General features: G+C 34.6%; 1 protein-coding gene and 1 long non-coding RNA gene across 2 annotated transcripts; both read right to left on the bottom strand.

Moving 5' to 3' along the window:
- Window positions 1–5262: 5262 nt before the first annotated feature.
- Window positions 5263–8530, bottom strand: LOC109183656. Its single transcript, XR_002054591.1, has 3 exons — window positions 8422–8530; window positions 6179–6216; window positions 5263–5362 (listed from the first exon to the last, which is right to left on the bottom strand). It is a non-coding gene; the product is annotated as an uncharacterized LOC109183656 (long non-coding RNA).
- A 4906-nt stretch (window positions 8531–13436) lies between these two features.
- On the bottom strand, window positions 13437–17528 carry LOC109183626. Its single transcript, XM_019333694.1, has 2 exons — window positions 15968–17528; window positions 13437–13540 (listed from the first exon to the last, which is right to left on the bottom strand). The coding sequence occupies exons 1-2, from the start codon at window positions 17526–17528 to the stop codon at window positions 13437–13439; spliced, it is 1665 nt and encodes a 554-aa protein (XP_019189239.1).
- Window positions 17529–20570: the final 3042 nt, after the last annotated feature.

Genomic DNA, 20570 nt, shown 5'->3' on the forward strand with positions numbered 1-20570 from the left:
TCTCCACCTGAAATGAGGCTGACTTTCATATGTTGATAAACGAGGAAATTTCAAATTTGGTCATATGACTATAGGGGTCTTGTTAATTTTAGCCCCTGACTTTCAAAATTATCAATTTAGTACCTTAACTATGCAATTTTTGTCAATTTTGGTCACTCCGGCCAAATTTTCCGCCAAATTTCACCGAAAAATTTTAATAATTAAAATAATGAGGATATTTTGGTCATTTCACGCCTCTTTTCTTCTTCTCCAGCGAGTCCTTCCCTTTCTCTCCCATTTCCGGCGTTCTTTCTCCCAGTAAACCTTATCTTTAATATCATCAAGCCTCCTTTCCCCATCATCTTAATTATTTCATTGCATTCGCCGGAAACAGGAGATGAAGGGATGGACTCGCATGGGAAGAAGAAAAGAGATGTGAAATGATCAAAATACCCTCATTATTTTAACAATTAAAATTTTTCGGCAGAATTTGGCCGGCAATTTGGCCGGAGTGACTAAAATTGACAAAAATTGCATAGTTAAGGTACTAAATTGGCACTTTTAAAAGTCAGGGACTGAAATTAACAAGACCCCTATAGTCATAGGACCAAAATTAAAATTTCCTCGTTGATAAACAATCAAAGCCTTGCAATAGAAATTGTTGAAGTACTGCAATAGTAATATTGATATGCATCACATGAATGCTCTATATGAGTTTTAATCTCCTCAACCGAAGGAAAAGTTGTGCAGGTGGCAACTTTGAATTCTCCTTGTTGAGAGATATTTTCTAATGAATGTTAGTTTGAACATATTCTTGGTGTATGAGATTAATTTCTTGTAAGAATATGATGTGAAATTTATGATTATGCTGTTCAACTTGAAGTAGCATGTGGACAACATTATCTCTATGTCTTACTAACAATGAGCATTTGTATATAATATCATTATTTAAATTCTTGGTTGAGTCATCTTGAAAGACCTATAATTCTTGTTTAAAGGGAAATTATGATAGGTTGAGATAACCGAGTTTGTTGAAATATATTCAACTATTGGGTATGTATCAGGCAAAGTGCGGAGCTGCTATAGTGCTCCACAAAGAAAATTGATAAAACTCAGTCTACAATGGAGCTAATGTCGGGCACCAAAAATCAATCTGGGTAAGAGATCAAATACTTTTGAGAAAAAATATTTGTAAGTGTTTCATTGTGGGGGTGATTAACTCCTGATATTTTCACTAAAAGTTTCTCCGTGGTATTGAGAATAATGATAAAAGAGAATGTTTCATGTTAAGCATGAAAATCTCAAGTTATTATTCACGAGTAAATGAAGTACTCGTCAAAGTGCATGTAAGTTTGATCAAGAGAATTAACTTACTTGAAGGCTAATTATGAAGATTAGTCATTGGAATGACTTAAAATCCAAGTGGTAATAAATTCGTGGTGGATCCCACTTTTGTGGTCAAACGAAGCCATTAAAAGAATTACAAAATAGTACACTAGTTGGTCATTCCTACAATGTGTGTACTTGTAAGGCTGAGCTACTACTCTTAATGAATTCATAATTCTTTGAGAATGGTGGTTTTGTTGAGACAAACCTAATGAATTCACTGCATAATGACTTGAGTACAACTTAGTGCCTTTACTCAAAAGAGGTAGACTCAAGTGTTGTGCTTATATGCATCTATGTGGATGACATACTAATATTTAGCCACAAATAGATGCTATAAAAGAGACTAAACAGACGCTATGTGATAAGTTTGACATGAAGGATCTAGGGGAGACCGATGTCACTATACAGAGAAGCTATTAAGGAAGTTTAATAGCTTCGAAGTGACTCCTGCACAAACTCCTATGATCCGAGCGTAAAACTGTCAAAAAACACTGAGACGGGTGTGTCACAAGAATAATATGCCAAACTAATTGGAAGTCTGATGTTCTTAATGAACTACACCAGACCTGATATCGCCCTTGCAATAAATAGACTCAGTCGATACACTCATAATCTAAGTGACAACCACTGGCATACACTAAGGAGAGTGCTACACTACTTAAAGGGTACTATCGACTGGGGACTACACTATACTGGATTCCCAGCAGCCTTAGATGGGTACTGTGATGCGAACTGGGTAAATGACAGTAGTGATGTAAGCTCCAGCAGTGGATATGTGTTCACTATGGGTGGAGCGGCACTATCGTGGAAATCCACTAAACAATCGTGTATAGCAAGATCAACTATGGAAGCTTAGTTCATAGCGCTTGATCTAGCTGGACAAGAGGCCGAGTGGCTAAGAAACCTACTGTAGACGTGCCATTGTGGGGGGTGTACTACACCATCTGTGTCCATACACCACGATTCTCAAACTGCTATATGCGTAGCAAAGAATAGTGCTTACAATGGGAAAAGAATGCACATAAGGGTCAGACATCAGTCCGTATGACAATTGATCACGACTGGGGTAACCACGTTGGAGTTTGTGAGATCCGATAGGAATATTACAGATCTTCTCACTAAAGGAGTAAATAGAAAGGTCGTCCTTGATGCATAAAAGGAAATGGCCTTAAAATCAACAGAGTAAGCCAAGCTTACGTAAAGAAACTGAACATGAGATGTTCTATGTTAGGGTCTACGCAGAGGCAGACCCCTAGTCAAAGAGTTTGCCTTCCGAAGAACCTGCATAATCGGTGCTGATGTGTGGACATGAGTTCAAAACTACCTCTCCCTGGCTAGTTCAAGATTCAATTCACTACTAATAAGGAGAAAGTTACTCAAGTTACTACGTGTAGTTCAAGGTCTAAACCACTGACATTAATGCCAGCGCTCACTTCCGCTCAGACATTATCCTTTTACTTTCCCCTTCAAATATGTGGGGGATTGTTGTGAATAATTCAAAGAGAAAAGAGAAAATAGAATGAGTGGCTATAAATTATTGTTTAATATTTTAGGCCAGCACTAATTGCTCTATGTTGTGGCCTGCGCCACTCATGTTTTGTGTGGCTGAGATGGAGGAAGCTGCTTACTATATATAGTAGCTCCCAACATCATTTTTAGAATACACTCAACATTTATAGCTTCTTCCTTCTTTCTCGTGTGAGGATTAATATATATATATATATATATATATATATATATATATATATATATATATATATATATAAAATCTCGTGTCTGCCTATTAAAGTCAGAGCAATAGTGTGGTTCGCCTATGTGATTGCTAGTGCAAGCTATCTATAGTAGGTCTGTGTAGCTTGTCGAAAGCATGACAGGGTTTTAACTGCACTATTACTGGGCAAATAATGCTCTTAAGGTAGTGTTATTATAACACGGCACATATTTCCCTTCTACCATACACCCGTTGTGTCCGTGCTTCTTAAATCGTTTTCCGCCCGCGCGTTGACGTTGAGAATATTCTCCAACAGATTCGTCTTGATTCTTTCAAGTCGAACACTCAACAACAACCACTTTTTGTGATAGAGGAAGTTGGAGGATAACCCTAGCAAGGCGACTTCATGATTGACTCTTGGCTAATTCTTGATCAGGCAGTGAAAGACAAGTTGACGAGGAGATCTATATTGTCTCAAGGATTGTTACTGGAAGAAGCAAAAGGCTTCAGTTTACTTTTGTATTTTGTAACAAATACTTTGTGAAATTCCCCTTCGAGTTTAAGGAGAAGAGTGGAATACGAATGTTTTTCGAACCACTATAAAAATTTCTCTCCCTCTCTCTACTTTTCATATTATATATCATTGTGATAACCCCATATTTGTTATAACACTTTCAAGCAAACACACAAATTAAAACTTAGCAACAATTTGATTTATTTGGCAAGTTTAAGACTTCTACTGCAAGAAATTATATTTCCTTAACTCAGTTTCCAAAATTCAAGCTCACTTATTTTTATTTCGAATTTTTTTAAAGTCTTTTCAACTCCCCCACCCCCACCCCCACCCCCCACCCCCCTCCTCTTCTATGCTTTAACTTGCCAGGGACCAACACAATATTTATTTATTTCGGGAATTATAAAATTTTTTGAGAATTTTAACATCTGGGTAGTCATTTTGAGGTAGTTGTACGTTGATTGATTTTTGGTCACTTCCCGTAAATCTTTAATTTTCCAATCACTTTTCCGACCACCTAAAAAAATGGTCGAAAAAGTGATATTATATTTTTTTTTTACTTTTCGTCGAAATATTATAGTGGGGAAATATGTCGGAAGTTCCGACCACCTTTACTTAGTGGTCGGAAGTACCGACTACAAAATAAAGGTGGTCGAAAAAAAATTTCAGCCGTTTAAATTTTTTAAACTGAGTTGGGAATTTCCAACCACCGGTGATCGGAAATTCTGAAATCTTCCAATCTTTCTACTAGCCGATTTTTCGACCACTTTACAAAATTGGATGCTATTTCCGACCACCTTGTCCTGTGGTCGAAAATAGCGACAGAGGTTTTTCCAGATATCAAAAGTGGTCAGAACAATAGTTTTCAACTGGATTTAAGATCACTTTCATGTGGTCGGAAATTCCTTGATTTTCAACAGTGGGTAAAGATTATAATATGATCTAAATGGAATCAAATTCTCCTAAAAAGTAAGGAAGACTTTAATTTTTTATTTTCACATGTTCCAAACCAAAAAAATATTAAAAATCTATCTCTCTCTCCCTCTCTCCGTCTCTCTCTCTCTCTCCGTCCTCTCTCTCTCTCTCTCTCTCTCTCTCTCTCTCTCTCTCTCTCTCTCTACTTTTCATATTATCTATTACTATGATAACCCCATATTTGTTATAACACTTTCAAGCAAACTCACAAAACTGAGCTACAATTTGATTTATTTAGCAAGTTTAAGACTTCTATTGCAAGGAAATTATATTCCCTTTAACTCAGTTTGTCTATTACTCGTATCCCATTTTACCATCCTACGTATTATTTGTCAAATCAATTTTTTTCGTTGTTTATTTATTTGCTTTAGTAATTCCTTATTATTTTTAATATAATTTTTTAATATTACTTTTAATTTAATTTATAGATATATAAATTTTATATTCTTATAATAAAAATTTAATATTATAAAAAATTGAATTGTAAATAATTCTAGCAAACCCTCATTAACCAAGACACATAAAATTAGACAGAAGGCGTATAAAAAATGAAAAGTGATAATTTTCTAAATAAGTATAATCTTATTGAAAAAAAATCTAGCTTATTGCCCCTTGTTAGTTATAATATTAGGCATCATACTAAAATTTCTACAAACCTAACACATAAAAGAAAAACAATCAAGAACAATTACCATATACTCTTCTTCTGAAATACGACCTAATCCGCGAGCCGTTCGGTAAGTATAATCGCGGATGTCAACTGCAAATGTGTTTCCATTGCCAATTATGTAACCCTAGTGCAACATAACTTGCAAGACGTGTTACTCAAAGCTATGGATCGGATTTAGGAAGATCTAATGGCTTTAAAGTAAGGAGAAATGGAAAAAAAAATGCAGTAGCATTTTCGTAAATGACTCAAATTTTATAGTAAAATTAACAACATCATAGAATGCAACTAACAACACCAAATTGGCTGCACCTCTCATATGTACAAGTGCTATTAAAAGATGTACTATATATTGTTGATAATTGCACTTTATAGCGCTACTAGTTGCACATTAAAATTCAAGTTCTTTGCTAAAATATCACTGGAATATTGAACAGGTGCACTCTGTAACTCTGCTTCCATGCAATTTATATTATTGAAAGTACAGTTGCACTTTAGTGTTACTTGTACTTTAAATTCAAGTTATTTACAAAAATGTCATCGCGTGTGTGTGTGTTCTAATTGCTACAGATTTATTAAAGAGAACGACTCTTTAGGTTAACATGTGTTAAAAGTGCAAGTAAATGTTCCAAGTAGGCAAATAAAATGTGCAACTTAAATCATTTAAAAGTGCAACCATTTTCACCTAATAGTGCAAGTAATTTATTTGTTTACATTGATGCACCTAATGATGACATTATGTGTACTTAATATTGCTGCTTGGTGTATATTATATTATTACAGTTGTAATACATTTTACTTGCCCTTTTAATACATTTATATATATATATATATATATATATATATATATATATATATATATATATATATATATATATATATACACACGTATGTGTGTATGTGTTGTAAATGAAACATGTTCATACTTAAAATCTTTACCAACCTTAAGATTAACATGTGGCTTAAATCTTGCATCAATCCCTGTAAATTAACAAGTGGGAAATTATTGAAATATATTAATTATATTACCCAAAAATTTAAAATATAAATAAAGATTCATGACACTAAAAAATTTGTAATGATGGATAGTGTCTGTAACATATTCAAACAAAATATTTTGCACGGATACTTATATCATGAACCAATGTTCATATTGCAATATAATATTAACGAACCCAAGTTATTATAATCAAAATATATCACATAATTCCCACACCTATATTGGATATTTGTATCGTAATGGTAATTAGTGTTTCAACTGTACAATCATGAAAGTATAAATAATATTTGAGGTGTTGTGGTGTTATAAATATTTTACAAAGTTTGGTAGGAATTTATTTTGATTGGTAAAGATGTTCTGGTTAATTTTTGTTTTTTTTTTTAATGCTACTGGCTCTATTACATTGTAGTATCTGTTTATATACTTTCTCAACCTACGGAAACACAAAGAACCAATAACGCCTCCACTAAGGCTCAAACTCATAATCTTCCAAATGGAAGTTCAACCCGGGTACCATTAGACCACATAGTCCTGGTAGGTGTTCTGGTTAATTAGAAGAAAAAAATATTAAAATATGATGATGCATGTTATTTAAAGGCTGCTTATGCATGTTATTTGACTTTCCATGTTGGTTAGTAACGGAGATTAAAGACTTGGAAAGTGAGTACACATTTAAGGGGGCGTTTGGTTCATGGAATGTTAGATTACTTTAGGGAATGTTAGATTACTTTAGGGAATGTTAGATTGCTGGGAATGTTAGATTCCTGTGGTTGGTTTAAAACTAAGATATGTAAATAAGACAACGGTAATAAGATAAATTTATTAAAACGTCCAAAGCTCAACATTAGTATTAAGACAAGGGAATGTGAGGGAGTGTTATACCCTGGACCCGTGTCCTCCATGCCCATAATTTCTATACTATAGATTCATAATTTCTATACTGTAGATTCATAATTTTTATATTGTATATTCATAAAATTTATAATGTAGATTCATAATTTCTATACTGCACATTCTTAATTTCTATACTGTAGATTCATAATTTCTATACTACACATTCATAATTTCTGTATTGTAGATTCATAATTTCTATACTGTAGATTCATAATTTTTATACTGTAGATTTATAAAATTTATAATGTAGATTCATAATTTCTATATTGCACATTCATAATTTTTGTCCTGTAGATTCATAATCTGATAATTATGTATTCATAATTTGATAACTATACAGTTTAAAAATTATGAATCTATAGTACATAAATTATGAATGTGCAATATAAAAATTATGAATGTACATTATAAATTTTATGAATCTACAGTTTAGAAATTATGAATGTACAGTATAGAAATTATGAATGTACAACGTGTCCACCATGCACATGGTGGACACGGGTCCATAGCATAATTTGCCGAATGTGAGATTACCTAAGAAATTGGAGGGTATCTCACATTCCCTTCCAATATATAAAAACTTAATGCAGAGGTTATATGACATTCTCTGGGAAAGTTATATATCCTGAACCAAACATGAGAATCTTATATTACCAAATATAACCTTGGTTATCTTATATAACCTGAACCAAACGCGTTAAAGTTTTTCATATGATCCAGTTTTTATTCTTTTACGCTCTTCTGTATTTTTTGTTGTATTACAGAAAACAAGCATTTTTCTAACTTAAATTTTTTATTATACAAATAAAATTATTTATAAAAATATCGTTAAAAAAACTCTAATTGCGATCTTTTAAAAGACATCACATTGATTTTTTTTTTTAATTATTTTTTAAAATTAATATATAGTATAGTTTTATAAAGTCACTATTGTTAGTTCATTACTACAGATTATTTATAAAGTCACTACAACAAGTCAATTAAGTTACTAATTTACTATTGTATGTTTATTAAGTGAATACTACTTGTTCAATAAGTCACTATTCTAGGTTCATGAAATCAATAATGCATGTGTGTACTATATGTTAATAAAGTCACTACAACTTATTCATTAAGTAATTATTGTAAGTTAATAAAGTTGCTATCACATGTTCATTAAGTAAATACTGTAGGTTCATAAAGTGAATACTACAAGTTCATATTTGATATATATATTCTTAATTTAATTATCTTTTTTTTTTTTTTAACGAATCACATAAACTTCAATGAAATATTTTATAATGACTTATTACCATATGATATTGCTTGAGCAACCATTGGAACGGTAATACCAGAATATGAGTCTCCACCAACATAGAATGAGTTGGATTGAAATTGAAAGTGATCTTCTAACCACTATAGAATAATCCAAGTATTAGTTAACTAATGCAATTTTCACAATATATATGTGCACGTGTGCCTATCACAATGAAAACTGAAAAGTGTTTACCATGTGAATAAATTCAGCTCCATGATAACTTATTTCTACATCAGTATAATTTTTTGAACTTTTAGCGTACGAAAATCCTTTTCCCACAGGTAACTCTAAAAAGATAAAGCTTGCAACCTAGCAATAATTTTATGCACTTCATATATTAGTCAATTGAAATTGACCTTAACATTTATTGATAATGTTCTATAAAAGCACAAAGTAAAGTACCTTTGTCCATGAATAAGGATTTAGTGACAATGTAGGCAAATTTGGGTTATTCTTTGATACATCAAATAACAATGGCCCTGTGCATACGGTTAATTTAATTTAGAAATTTTTTCCTTGACACAATATTTATATTATAGGCATTGTTTATATAATTATACTTAAAAATCAATTTAGTTCTAATTCATTTTTTATATTATTTAATTTTATATTAGTGGATGAACTTTACATATCTAAAGACTAGACTAAAAGTTCTGTTAAGCACAAAACGTCACATTAGAAAATCATAACAAATCTGTTGAAACAATGAAATAAAAAATAAAAATATTTGTTATTAAAAATAATTTAAAAATAATTTTTTAACACATCAAAGTTATGCATGTAAAAAACCTATGTTAAAAAAAGAAAAGATGCAATTTTAAAGCTCATCCAATTCCTCTGTCATTCCAACAAAAGAAGAGCATCCGGGACCACAGGAGATTCAAAGTACAATTGGATCAATATTGGGATTTGATCAGACTTTACAAAATAGTAAAAAAGTTGTACATCTTTCGATTCTCCAACACCGATACATCTAATCACAATCACCAAAGTATATTAAATTCATTATATATATATATATATATATATATATATATATATATATACCCTTAAAATACAAACGTGTGGACAAAATCTAGCCATAGGATGTGATTGGATCAATGGATTAGATGAAGGCATATGACTGAAACACGGATTGTTAATTAATGTAGATAAGGACAATATTGGGAATGCATTCTCACCGTAAAAAAGGAATAATTTGGATTTAAATAGGAATAAATTTGATTTGTATAATATGCAAGAATTAAGGAAGTTTAAATCTGGTAGGATTTGAAGTCATCCCTGGCAATGAGAACCTTTACAGTTCATGTTAATATTCACTTCTATCCGTGTGTGCATGGCTGCTAATTTTGTGTGCGTGGATTAAAACAATAGGTTATGTATTAGCACTGACGTTTGGTGGACGAACAATGGTGTAGTAGTTAGTGCGTCGTTATGTGCATGCCTTCAAAAATATATGTGCATGGTTGAATCCTTGTATTTTTTTTTTATGAATTATAGTAATGATAAGTGTGATGTGAAAAAAAAATTAGGCCATTATTACTATTATGTGTGTGCATTAATTACCAAACAATATTAACTCTACAGATACAAGCTTGTCTTTGTACCATTTACGGGGGTGGACAACCACAAGAGGTGTGTTACGTTTGGGGCAGGCCCCATTGCAAAAGAAGATGTGTAGTCGTATGAGTTGCTATTAAAAAGCTTCAAAACTGCGATATATTTAAAATAATACGAATACTAAATTCATTTGAAGTTAAATTAAATAGTCGTCAAACTTTTGAATTTTACCCATGGATGTTATAGATTTAGTTAAGTTATGCACACTGCTTAACGCCAATGTGCACACACGTTTTTTTATTACTAATCCTATAAGCTAATAGTGAACTACTCACTTCTGTGAAATTTATTAAGTGTGTACCCATGGTTGAAAGTTATTTAGTTGTGCACGCACACTATTTAACGCCAATGTGCACTCATGTATTTAAAAACTAAGCGTATACGATAATATTGGACTAGTCTCTTTAGAGTTGTACCCATGGTTGGTACTTAATTAGTTGAGAGCTATGCACACTGCTTCTTTAGAGTTGTACCCATAGTTGGTATTTAATTAGTTGAGATCTATGCACACTGTTTAGCACCATTGTGCATACACACTTGTAATTACTAAGCCTATAAACTAATAATGAACTACTCACTTCTGTGAAATTTATTTAGTTTTTACCCATGGCTGACATTTATTTTGTTGCGGATGCACGCTATTTAAAGCCAATGTGCAATCACGTATTTAAAAACTAAGCGTATAAGATAATATTGAACTGGTCTCTTTTGTGAAATTCATTTACTTTTTAACCATGATTAAAATTTGTTTAGTTGTACATGCACACAGTTTAACGCAATTGTGCACACATGTGTTTATTAACTAAGCCTACAAGCGAATATTTCAACAATCACCTATGTAAATTTAGTTAGTTATTATTCACGACTGAAAAAAAGCCATACGCAATTACGCACACACCTACATGCGCATGTGCACACATGGATTGAAAAAAACTAATACATGACTAAGATATAATAAACACAGCAAGCACACCAAACCTTCAACCCACGAACATAGATTCAAAAGTAATAAATACTAACAGCAGTATTCGGACAAAAAAAAAAAAAACAATTAGTGCCAAAAAATACTATGAGCACAGTATGAAGTAGTCGTGTGCACATTACAAGGACCACCCAAAAAGACCATAGTAGATAAAACACACGTCTACACAGACGGAAGAGGAACAGAGATAGATTGTTAGGCACGAGACAAGTTTCGTAGTCTATGCACATTGAACTCAGACACTGCTAGATCCTTCATGTAACGTAGTCTTAGATTATGCAATCCGAGACCCGCTGGCTTACATAGGACTCCATGTGACGCAGAACCTTGGACCTCTAGCCTGGAAAGAAAACAATAACATCCATGCAAACATGTAAGCCAAAACACGCGATCTAATGACCACACACAACAGAACCCCAAAAATGAATTAAACGCAGGCAAAAGTACTACACCAAAGAACCGAGCACACAACCTGACCCAAACATTCACAATTACACCAACATCGAGAACCCAACAATAAATTGATCGAGTCAAATGTGAGCACACATCCTGACCAATATTACCTTTCTGTACAATTATGAATTATTACATGAAATTAACCTAATCACAATTGTAAGTTCATCACAAATTAAATGCCTAAAATATTATTTTCATGTGCATTATTATTTTTATATGCGGATAATACAAGTTCTATGTATTTTGGTCCTTGATACAACATGGACCATATGTCCATATTCCAAGATATACTTTGCCTTTTAACATCATGAGTTACTGGCAATTTTTTTTTTTTTTAAATAACTTCTTTAAAATGAAAAATATTAGATAGATAAAATTTAATCCACCAAGCAAAATTAGATAGAAACTAAGTGCGAACACCTCACGAGCAAAACCCAAAATTCGAGATTAAACAAAGAAAAAAAAAAGGCACAGCATGATTAACAACATTCTGAAACTGTAAAGGGCAATAAAATAACATGAAATCATAGTTCCACTGTATTCACTAACTCCATTCCAATACAGTTAAACACACATTGGTGATTAAAAAACAAAACCACAAAAGTTTGGTGAATGTGAAATGGTGATTGAATGACAGTAGAATCTTTTAACAAACTGATTATTCAAACACAGTTAAGCACACATTTCAGTTCATAAAAAACAAAACTTAACAAGACAGGAAATTTTAAAACGAATACACACTGTGACACTGACAAGATATTGCATCAACAAAAATGAACAAATTCAACAACAAATGCAGAATAGGAAGCAACAAAAAATAAAACCCCAAACAAACTCAAACGGATTTTGAAAGAAAAAAAATTTTGAAACTGGCCAGTAAATTGGCCAGAACCACCACCACCAGTAAATTGGCCCCAACCGCCATAGTAAACCCCAAAACAAAACCCACACCTCAACAATCCCCCACACCAAACTACCCCCAAAACCACAGCACACCACGAACCACACACCCACGACCCAGAAACCACCACCAACAAAAACCCTAGGTACCAAATCCGGGTAAAAAACCCCAATACCTCCACCCCAACCCACAAAAACCAGCGCCTACGAGCCAGCAAACACCAAAATCACCCCGGTTATACCCAAAAAATGCAGAAAAACACAAACCCCCCCCCCCCCCCCCCCCCCCCCCCCCAAAAAAAAAAAAAAAAAAAAAACACAAAAGACAAACTAACTAACCTCGACCGACAACCGATGGACCCCGCCTCTTCACTGTGCCGCGGTCCCCCGATAACCATGGCTACGTTGAATTGAAGAACAGAGAAGCAAAGCCGTGGAAGAAACGCGTGATGCGGTGAAAGCCGACACCTCCTACGCACGAAGATAAAAGAAACGGCAGAATAGAAGGAAATCCCAACGTCGCGTGAAATTACATACTAAAATCGGTGTAGGATTTAATCACTAGTAAAATACCAAACCTACCCCCCTTAACATAAAAACCCATTAAATTAAAGAATTCACCACGCGGGAATCATAGCCATCAAAATGCAAGATCTGATGACCCAGATTAGTCCACATGTTTGTACTTTAAGAGGTGTTTTCACCTGAATGTAATTCTATATATATATATATATATATATATATATATATATATATATATATATATATATATATAATTGAGATATCAAATGAGAATAACCAAGGCAAGAACTATGGACAAATCTGATATATCCATGATGGATGATTAATGTTTAAAAATTAATGAAAAATAATAAAAAATGCGATGTCATTTTTGTAATTTTCTATAGTTAAGATTGTGCATTTAGAAATGCTGTATTCGCGGATAATTGAAAGCTTGGACACATCCACACCTTCAATCATGAAAAATCAATGACTAGAATCTTATAATTACTAAATTTTCAAATTTTCAATAATTATAATATTAACCACTCTTAAAACTCCTTCAATGTGATAAGATCAGAGATGTACCCGGTTTCAAGTTCAAATGAAAGACGCCCTTCATGTCGAAACCCTGGGAGATACTCCACCTTAGAGCCTGTTGCTTCAACATGATGTGAAGAGCAAAACCATAAAACAACGACAGTTCCTAGAAGCAAAGGAAGAGAACTGCAGCTTCTTCGTCGCCAAAGATTTGCGAACAACATTTTCGTCAAATTTAATTTAATTGTTAGAAGAAGAAAAGGCCCATTTTTGCTCGGTGCTAGGTTGCAGATCTTTTATACTAACGAAAACATATAGTGACAGCGGCTTCGCACCTAAATCATAAATTTTATTAATACGGAGGATTAGTTTACTTATATATATATATAGACGGGTTCATGTGCAGGTATAACTTTCTGTGCAGTTGTGCGGTTAGATTTGAGTCGTTGATCAAATCTAGATAACGACTCAAATCAATGAAAAAAAACGCTTGTTTGGAAGAAAGCTACGCACCTTTAAGTGTTAGATCTTAAGCACAAACTCACGCACATTAAGTACAAAACCCATGCACATTAAGCACAATCTCACGCTCATTAAGCACAAAATCCACGCATTTAAGTATTAACTCACAGACCTTAAGTTTCAACAACTACTGACATTAAGCACAGACTCACGTAATTAAGTACAAAACCCACGCACATTAAGCACAATCTCAAGCACAATAAGCACAAAACCCACACACTTTAAGTATTAACTCACAGACTTTAAGTTTCAACAATTACTGACATTAATCACTAACCTCACACACATTAAGCACAAACCCTACGCAAATTAAGCACAAACTCCACTCACATTAAGAACAAATCTCACGCACCTTAAACACAAAAGCCCACACTTTAAGTTTTACCAACTACTCACATTAAGCACAACCCCACGCACATTAAGCACAAAACTCACGCACCTTATGCACAAGACTCACGCATCTTATATACAAAACTCACGCACATTAATCACAGAACCGCTCACATTAATTTTGACCTAGATTCAAAAATTACAAAATTGCCACCGCATTTTTTTTTCAAACTTTTGATAATCTTGGACGTTGATTTAAGCGAGATGAATGGCCCAGATTAAACCGCACAACCGCACCTGAGCACTCTAACCACACCAGAACCAAATTATATATATATATATATATATATATATATGTATGTATGTATGTATATATATATATATGTATGTATGTATATATATATATTTATGTATGTATGTATGTATGTATTGAAATAAATATAGATGTTGGATACGTGTATGTTGAAACTGACGTTGCGACACAATAAATTTATAACGCAGTTTGGGCAAACAACCCTAAACTGCGAGGCACTTCTCGAATTGAGAATTTGCCTAAATCCACTAAAAGCTTGATATTCAAAGTACACTTGGTTTAGGGAACGGGGATTACACAATATGATGTCCTATCAAACTATTGTAACCTAAACACTTGTACTACTTTTCAAGGGGATTTGAGTATCTCTTCTCAATGACTCTCGTGCTCACAGTTAGGTGTTGAAAGCGTAAAAACTTGTGATTGAGAGTGGCTTCTTTTATAGGATCAATATAACCTTAGTTTGTGTGTGAGTAGGTTATTAATCCTAATTGGACTTGGATTATGATATCTTCTATGATTGGGACATGGTTTTTGCCACTACTGTTTTGACAATTCATTCTAAAGTCAACACTCTCCCCCTTTGTCAAACTTTTGCAAAAACCTTGATCCTTAGAGATGCTTGTTTCTTGACTTGTCTCCCCCTTAGTTTGATATGTGTCTTTTTCTTGTTTCAGATTTTGTAGGGACTATTATAACAGAGTATGGTCAGTTTTAATAATCAAAGTCCGAGAGAAAAAAAAGATCTTAACAAGGGAAGTTAAGAACTTTTTGTTGATTGATTGGCTCCAAAGTTCTGATTGGTAAACAGAACAGTCCCAAAAACTCTTCAGACGAGATAGATTACTCTTCAGACCAGATCACTGTTTTGATTACCAAAATTAGGTACAAGGACTGTCATGAACAAGCTGTCCACAACCAGAAAGGAAAAAAAACTTGCCAAGCTATCGGTTATCCAAAGAGATCCTGTCCAAACATTTTTGTCCAAAAATATCCAAAACGAAACTTATCCATATTCCACTGTCCAGGCTCCAGTTTAGATAGATTATCACTGTTTTCAAACAACTATTCACAAAGGAATCGTCCAGGCCAACAGCTTCAAAATAAATATTGTCCCCAAAACAACACAAATGTCTAAGTTAAACATTTCTGTCCAAAATTTATCCAAAACAAAAACTCCAAATTCCACTGTCCAGGCTTCAATATTCCACTGTCCAGGCTTCAACTTCCACTGTCCAGGCTCTTCTCCCCCTTTTTTGCTAAAAGTTTGCTAGGTAGATGTTTCTGCCTGGCCATCTTCTTCTTCACTATCATCTTCTTCATCATTTTCCTGATCTTCTTCTTCAATCTCAGTTTTGTCTTCTTCATTATCAGCACTGCTTTCTGCATTGCTTTCGGTTTTTAGAGCTTCCAACCATTGTTGAACTTCAGATTTTCCTTCTTTGATTTCCATGTGTTTTTGTAATAATTGTTTTTCTGTGTCATTCAATTCTCTTAATCTTTTCTCAAAATACTTGACCAAGGTTTGACGATTAGTTGGGTCATCAGTTGGAGAAGATGTTTTGAGATCATTTTGATGACTCCCCTTTTTCAGTTTCGTAGTTGTGTTTATGGTCTTGACCAGTGTTTTTGGTCCTTGTGTTTTCAGTCCTTGTTTGACTAGAATGGCATGGATCAGATTTGGAAAGATGAGCAAAGCCTTTGTCTCACTACCTTCTGCCAGTTTTGTGATCTGTGAGTACATAATATCTCCAAGATTTACCTGGATTCCCTTTCCTATTTTGTACAGTAGTTCTGCCAAACTTCTTTTGATTGTAGATTCGTGTAGTGAGGGCATCCAATTAACAAGTGCAATTTTCTGTAGTATAGCATACTTGCTTGTTAATGAGGCTGCTTTGACTTTGTTTTTATCAAAACTTGCATTCCCGGCTGTAAGTTCTTGGATGATCTGTTCATTCTCTATTTGAATTTTTTGTTCTTCATTTGGTGTTCCAAGTTGAGCATTGATGATTTCTGGGTTGAAGTCATAAAATTTTCCCCTCAGATAAGCCTTTTCATACATAAGGTTGTTGGGAGATGTTGAGCCTTTGGTGAGATTGCAGTAAAATTCTTTTACAACCTGTTCATCATAGGGATCTATATTGATGACTGATCCTAAGAGGTGGGTTTTTGTTATAGCCTCAGTGATTTGTTCACTATTTTCCAGCTTGTCTAGAACTAAGAGTTTTTGACTGATGACCTTTTTGTCCAAAAATTTGTTCCATCTTTTGGCATTTTCTTTGGTCAGGAATTTTGAACTATAGGGTTTTGGCAGTTTTGACAGGTCAGCATCACTAACCACCTTTTGTTTCCCTTTATCCTTAGCTGTCAATTTCTTTTTCTTCTTTTCTGCGTTTTCTTCCCCACATTCCGTTTCTTCTCTTACACTATCAGGGGTCCAATCTTGTTCTTCTTCTATAATTTTTCTTTTTTGCTTCTTTGCATTATTCTGCCTTGGGGGAGGAATACTGGGAGTTCTTCGGGGAGGTCTAGCAGAAATTGGGAAGTCGCTAGGTAGTTTTGCTCTGGGGTCTGCCCCTTCATAGGGGTCAGCCCTCTTCTTTTTCCTCTGTTCTTTGTCGGACAGAGATGCTGGAGGTGGAGGGTCTATAGTGGGTTCTTCTTCTTCTTCTTGGGTGGAGATAGCATTTTTCCTTAATTCAACTTCAACAGATGGGGAGATTGTAAGATCTCCGTGCAAATCAACTGTAAAAATACCTGGATTAGGGTTTTGGATTTCACTGAACGGGACTTGTGAGATGGGAACTGGGTCCATGATGGTGGTGGTGTCCTCCTCTTCTAGGCATACCGGGTCCGATGGAGCACCTTTGCCGGCGTACTGAGAAGTGGCTCCTTTCCGAGGTATTCTTCCTTGCCTTTGATTCCTCGTTCTAACCATCGTTGCTCTGTTGTAGGATGTAGAAGATGATTGTGGAAGTGATTGTGGGCGACAGATTGCAATCGGGTGTTGATTTCATATTGGGGATTTTCTAGAAATGGACCGGGTTCTGGGCTTTTCAATGGTGGGCTGGGTATGGGCCTTTTGAAAATGATTTCATATGATCTCCTTATAGATGACGGTATGGGCTCCCTTTTTTTTTTTTTTTTTTTTTTTTAAAAAAAAGAAATGACTCGTGTATTTGTTCATAAATTACACAGTCCTAATTCGGCTCTTAATTTTGCATATCTATTCCCATCAAGTGCCTTTGTTAGTGTGTCTGCAAGTTGATTTTCAGTGTTGATATGTGTGAGATTGATGATTTCGTTTTCAACTAACTCTCTTATAAAATGATGTCTGATGTCGATGTGTTTTGTTCTCGAGTGTTGTACTGGATTCTTGGAGATATCAATTGCACTTTTGTTATCACAGTGTATGGTCATGGTTGATTGATGTATTCCATAATCTTCTAGCGTTTGTTTCATCCAAAGTAGTTGCGTACAACAACTTTCGGCTGCAATGTATTCTGCCTCTGCTGTTGATAATGATATAGAGATCTGTTTTTTGCTAATCCAAGATACGAGATTTGTTCCTAGAAAGAAACAACCTCCTGAGGTGCTTTTTCTGTCATCTAGGTTTCCCGCGTAATCAGTATCACAATAGGCTGATAGGTGGTGATTGGTATCAAAAGAATACCATAGTCCTAATTCGGTGGTTCCTTTAACATATTTGATGACTCTTTTTACTGCCTTTAAATGTTGTTCAGTAGGATTTGCTTGATATCTTGCGCATATACCTACTCCAAAGCTTAGATCTGGTCTACTGGCAGTTAGGTAGAGTAGTCCTCCTATCATACTTCGATATAGGGTTTGCTCAACTTGTTTCCCTTTTATATCTTTTGTGATCCTTTCTGTTGTTAGAACTGGTGTTCTGACAACTTTGCTTTCTTCTAGTCCGAACCTCTTAACTAGATTTTTTGCGTATTTGCTTTGTGATATGAAGATCCCACTGTCTTGCTGTTTGATTTGTAAACCTAGGAAGTAGGTTAGTTCTCCAACCATGCTCATCTCAAATTCACTTTCCATGTTAGTGATGAATTGATTTTTGTGATCCTCAAGTGTTGATCCAAATACTATGTCATCAACATAGATTTGGGCAATGACTATGTCTTGACCATGGTGTTTGACGAATAGGGTTTTGTCCACGCTACCTCTTTTGTACCCTTTTTTTTACTAGAAACTCAGTGAGGTGTTCGTACCACGCTCGTGGTGCTTGTTTTAGTCCATATAGTGCCTTGTTGAGTTTAAAAACACTTTGTGGAAAATGGGGGTCTTCAAACCCTTTTGGTTGAGCAACATAGACTTCTTCTTTTAGATATCCGTTTAAGAATGCCGTTTTTACGTCCATTTGGTAGAGTTTTATTTTGAGAATGTAGGCTACTGCTATGAGAATTCGGATTGATTCAATTCTGGCTACTGGAGCGAATGTTTCCTCAAAATCTGTCCCTTCAACTTGGGTGTATCCTTGCGCTACTAGTCGGGCTTTGTTTCGTATAACGTTCCCTTGTTCGTCTGTTTTATTTTTGTAGATCCATTTTGTCCCTATGATATTGGCATTCTCTGGTTTGGTGACTAACTGCCAAACGTTGTTTCTTTCAAACTGTTGTAATTCCTCATGCATGGCTCCCACACAAAATTCATCTTTTAATGCTTCCGTGATGTTTTTGGGTTCTATTTTTGAGGTGTAGCAGTAGTCATAGTCTCCTTCTTCCATTTTTTGATAGTCTCGTTTTTCCCTCTAGTTCTGATTCCTTCATTTAGTCCTCCTATAATGTTTTCTATTGGATGATTTTTCTGTATCCTGGTCTCATCAGTGGTGAGGATTTCTTCCTTTTCTTCAGAGTCTACAGCTTCTTCTTTTTCTAATGATTTTGATTCAGAATTCTGGTCATGTGATGTTGGAACTGTTGTTTCAACAACAGTTATCTCTTCGTCATTTTTGGGGAAATCTTCTGTTGTGTCATTGACCACAACATTGATAGACTCCATGACAGTGTTTGTCCTAAGGTTATATACTCGATATGCCCTGCTGTTTGAGGAGTATCCTAGGAAGATCCCTTCATCTCCTTTGACATCAAACTTTCCCAATGGTTCTCTATCTTTTAGGATATAACATTTGCTTCCAAATACATGTGTGTGTTTTAAATTTGGTGTTCTTCCTTTCCAGATTTGGTATGGTGTCATGTTAGTCTCTTTTCGAATGAATACTCGGTTTATCAAGTAACATGCTGTGTTAACTGCTTCTGCCCAGAATTTTGATGGAAGTCTTTTGTGATTTAAGAGGACTCTTGCCATTTCTTGGATGGTTCAATTCTTTCGTTCGACTACCCCATTTTGTTGGGGTGTTTTTGGTGCGGAGAACTCATGATGAATTCCATATTCTGTGCAGTATTCCTTGAATTTTGAATTCTCGAACTCCCTTCCATGGTCACTTCTTAGGCGAATAATTTTTCCTATTCTTCCCTCCTTTTCATTCTGAATTTTGATAATGAGGGTCTTGAATGTTGTAAATGCTTCAGATTTTTCTCTAAGAAAGTTTACCCACGTGAATCGTGAGTAGTCATCAACTGTTACATAGACATATCTTTTTCCTCCTATGCTTTCTGTCTGAGTTGGTTCAAACAAATCCATGTGAAGTAGTTCTAGGATTCTAGAAGTGTATATTCCTGAGGTCTTCTTATGGGTTGTTCGGGTTATTTTGTTTTCAAGACATGCATCACGTTTTTTGTTTTCATCTATGTCAAGTGTTGGAACTCCTCGATAGACTCCTCTCTTTAAGCCCTTTTTCATGTCATGAAAGTTTATGTGACCCATCCGTTGGTGCCATAATTGTGTTTGGTTGACGGTTGTCTGTAGACAAGATAGATCACCGTCCCATGTGTAGCATTTATTTGTGGATTTTCTTCCGATCATAGCACATTCATGGTTTTGATTGAGAACATTG

Source organism: Ipomoea nil, unplaced genomic scaffold (genome assembly GCF_001879475.1).
Source record: "Ipomoea nil cultivar Tokyo-kokei standard unplaced genomic scaffold, Asagao_1.1 scaffold1149, whole genome shotgun sequence".
NCBI lineage: Eukaryota > Viridiplantae > Streptophyta > Magnoliopsida > Solanales > Convolvulaceae > Ipomoea > Ipomoea nil.

Excerpts from the sequence above, each read along its gene's own strand:
- LOC109183626 (XM_019333694.1), bottom strand. The coding sequence starts at position 17,528 with ATGGTTAGAACGAGGAATCAAAGGCAAGGAAGAATACCTCGGAAAGGA. Across the intron at positions 13,541-15,967 it reads CGAAAGCAATGCAGAAAGCA|GCTCTAAGGTGGAGTATCTC; the intron begins GTGCTGATAATG and ends TTGAAGCAACAG.